The sequence below is a fragment of the Aphis gossypii genome, unplaced genomic scaffold, assembly GCF_020184175.1.
Source record: "Aphis gossypii isolate Hap1 unplaced genomic scaffold, ASM2018417v2 Contig00639, whole genome shotgun sequence".
NCBI lineage: Eukaryota > Metazoa > Arthropoda > Insecta > Hemiptera > Aphididae > Aphis > Aphis gossypii.
The window spans coordinates 48,424-51,443 of record NW_026083206.1 but is presented as its reverse complement, the minus strand read 5'-3'; the positions used below and the strand labels follow the sequence as shown (position 1 = coordinate 51,443).

The 3,020-nt window shown below is 32.0% G+C and overlaps 1 protein-coding gene across 1 annotated transcript; it reads right to left on the bottom strand.

The window, feature by feature from the left end:
• Positions 1–2,046: 2,046 nt before the first annotated feature.
• Positions 2,047–2,613, bottom strand: LOC126554905 (uncharacterized). Its single transcript, XM_050209904.1, has 4 exons — positions 2,538–2,613; positions 2,393–2,463; positions 2,251–2,308; positions 2,047–2,189 (listed from the first exon to the last, which is right to left on the bottom strand). Exons 1-4 carry the CDS (start codon positions 2,611–2,613, stop codon positions 2,047–2,049), a joined length of 348 nt encoding a protein of 115 aa, XP_050065861.1.
• Positions 2,614–3,020: the final 407 nt, after the last annotated feature.

The following is a 3,020-nucleotide window of genomic DNA, read 5'->3' as shown; positions in this document are numbered from 1 at the left end:
CTTTGGGGTTGATTTCCGACTGCAAAGTGTCCTTGTGCATCCTTGTGTAATTATAGAGGTCAAAAGTAAAAAATTTCCAGTTATTTTCAAAAAAATCGAGAAAAACAAAAAAAAAGTGGCGGAAAACGGGAATTTTTACGCAAAATCAGTTAAATCGACAAAATCTATTTTTTATATGGATGTAACTCAAAAACTAATCACCGTAAATACTTGAAATTTTCATCAAATGTTTATTTTAGTGTTATCTATAATCAGTTAAATTTTCGAAATATTTTGGCTTTTTTTAAGTTATTTATAGATAAATTTTTGATTTTTCGAAATAAATTTTGAAGTATCGATAAAAAAATTTTGGGTTACTAAAAAAACTTGAAAATTTATTGCAAGGTTTCTTATAAGTTGTTCTTATTGTAGTAAAAAAAAATCCATAATCGTTTATCACAATTATTTTTTTATAAGCGTTAGGTAATGTATGTCAAAATTGCGAAAATTTACAAGTAATTTTGTAGTTAGAAATTCATACAATTTTTTATATTTATATCTAAGGTTAAAAAATTCAACACTGACTTATCTATAAGTTTTCCTTCAAATAGCTATAGAGAAAACTTGAAGCCTCATGAAAGGAAAAATGTTATGTGCATTTGTACTTTAAATTTTTACGAAATCACGTAACGATAACGATTTAAAACTTAAATCATTTTTTTCATCACCTACTAGAAAATACTATATCCTAGGCTGACAAATCATCTCCGTTCAGAATTGTTTTTTGTATACAATGATACCTGTCATTGGATTCAAATTTAATATATAAAAAATTATAATGACCTACTATACAATAGAGCATAATCACTTATTTTATAATTTTGTTAATTTTTTATGTTGTTTTCTCTTTAAATTCTACAAAGAATTTAAGTAGTAACTGGGTCCCTGGGGGGCCACCACCACCACCGCCACCGCCACACCGCCACATAGCCACCGCCACCGCCACCGCTACCACCACCGCCACCGCCACCCCCGCGACCTACCACTCACCCAAGGTACCGCCACCCGTACCACCACTCGCTGCCCAGCCATGGTTAGCGCCGCCGTCACACCACCTCCCGCCCCACCATAGATGCCGCCACCGCCACCGCCACCCCCGCGACCTACCACTCACCCAAGGCACCGCCACCCGTACCACCACTCGCTGCCCAGCCATGGTTAGCGCCGCCGTCACACCACCTCCCGCCCCACCATAGATGCCGCAACCGGACACTGCTCAGCCGTATGCATGAACCTATGTATACATGTGCATATCCCTGCATCAGCATCACCAAAGAATCTGCAAGCACATCACAAATCTTTACATGTCAATGTAATGTCTTTATATGCATGTAATGTGAAATCCAAACATTGTAAGATGCATTTCCATACACTTAAAATAATGTGATTTAAAATAATCATAGATTATTGAATCAGTATGAAACAAATTTGTCATGAGAAGGTTTAGTGTCATTTCATAATGTTTAATTTAGCAGTCTTTTTTTGTTATTTCTTTATTAATAATAGAGAATTTTCAAGACATAAAAAAAACAACAACAACAACAATAATGCATTTGATATTCCAAATCAGGATTTACCTCCAATGTAAGTTTAATGTTATTTTATTTTATTATTAGTTTATTTATCATATTATTCGGTGTTTAGTGTTGATGAACTACCTACGACACCCGTTACAATAAACGAGGACGAGGTAGCAATAATGTTGGCTGAAGGTTGGTTGCCACGACCTTTCGACCTAAACCAATTAATAATGTAAGTTTATTATTATTATTATTATTATTATTATTATTTTTTCCAACATTATAAAAAAAAAAATCTTTATAGTAGTGATGATGAAGAAACGCCAACTGACGAAGATTTGAGTGACGACGAAATGTCTGAAACGTTTTCGCCCGTTATTTCAACAGACGACAACGAAGATTTGTGATTAAAAAAATAAAAATAAAATAAATTTATAGAATAATCAAGAGTTATATTTTTCATATATATATATATATGTAATACGTGTTAGGTATTAGATTCAATACAAGCTCTTAACAACATTTTCTCATCATCTGTGTATTCTTCACCCCAAATATATTTATCAAGGGCTTCAAGACATATATTATCTGAATCTTCGCCACCCCATGGATCGATATCATTTGGTTTATCTATAATAGTAAATATATGTTATGCATAATGCACGGAAAAAACAACATTAAATGAACATACCATTGGTCTGTTGTTGATTAACACAATCATCCGATATATGTTTTACATCGTTTCTAGTCTATAACAACAACAACAACAAATATATAGGTATACATGACTATGGTAAGGTAAGTGCTATAATAATATATTTTGTCATACTAACTTTTTTAACAGAAATATTTTCACCTTGGCTTAATAGATTATTATAAACATACGTCTTGGTGTATTTGATAGCTACAAATATAATAAAATGTGTTTTTTAATATATTATGTATAAGTAATTAAACATACCATTTCATCAAACTCGCCATTCGCTAAAAAGTCGATGAAGCCTGCTGAAACGTCAGGTGTGTTTATAGTAGATACTTGGCTGGAGTATGACATTTTAAAAAAAAAAAAACAAAATAATTTTTAAATAATTTTTAACACAACTCAACAAACTACACTAACATAATGCACTAAGATTTATCATTAGTACCGATTATATTCCAGTAAAAATTAAAAAACACCAACAAGCATTTTTTTTTTCTCTTGTAACACGATTCTGCTGACATATTTTGTTCTCCTCATTGCATTAGGTTATGGCACAGTATCACTGATTTAGTGTGGTTTTCGCAGTGATATCGTTCTGATGTGTTTATTAAAATAATAATTATAATTATACAAAATGTTTAAGTGCGATCAGTGTCAATGTTTTTTCTCGCGAAAAGACATTTTAGCTAGGCATTTAAAGCGCCATAATAGTAATGAACCATTTAAGTGTACTATTTGTGGAAATTTATTTACTAGAA

What these genes read in the sequence shown, in the direction of transcription:
- LOC126554905 (XM_050209904.1), bottom strand. Translation starts at nt 2,613, where the DNA reads ATGTCATACTCCAGCCAAGTATCTACTATAAACACACCTGACGTTTCA. An exon ending in AAAATATTTCTGTTAAAAAA is followed by an intron (nt 2,309 to 2,392) that starts GTTAGTATGACA and finishes TTGTTGTTATAG; the next exon opens with ACTAGAAACGATGTAAAACA. An exon ending in TAATCAACAACAGACCAATG is followed by an intron (nt 2,190 to 2,250) that starts GTATGTTCATTT and finishes TTACTATTATAG; the next exon opens with ATAAACCAAATGATATCGAT.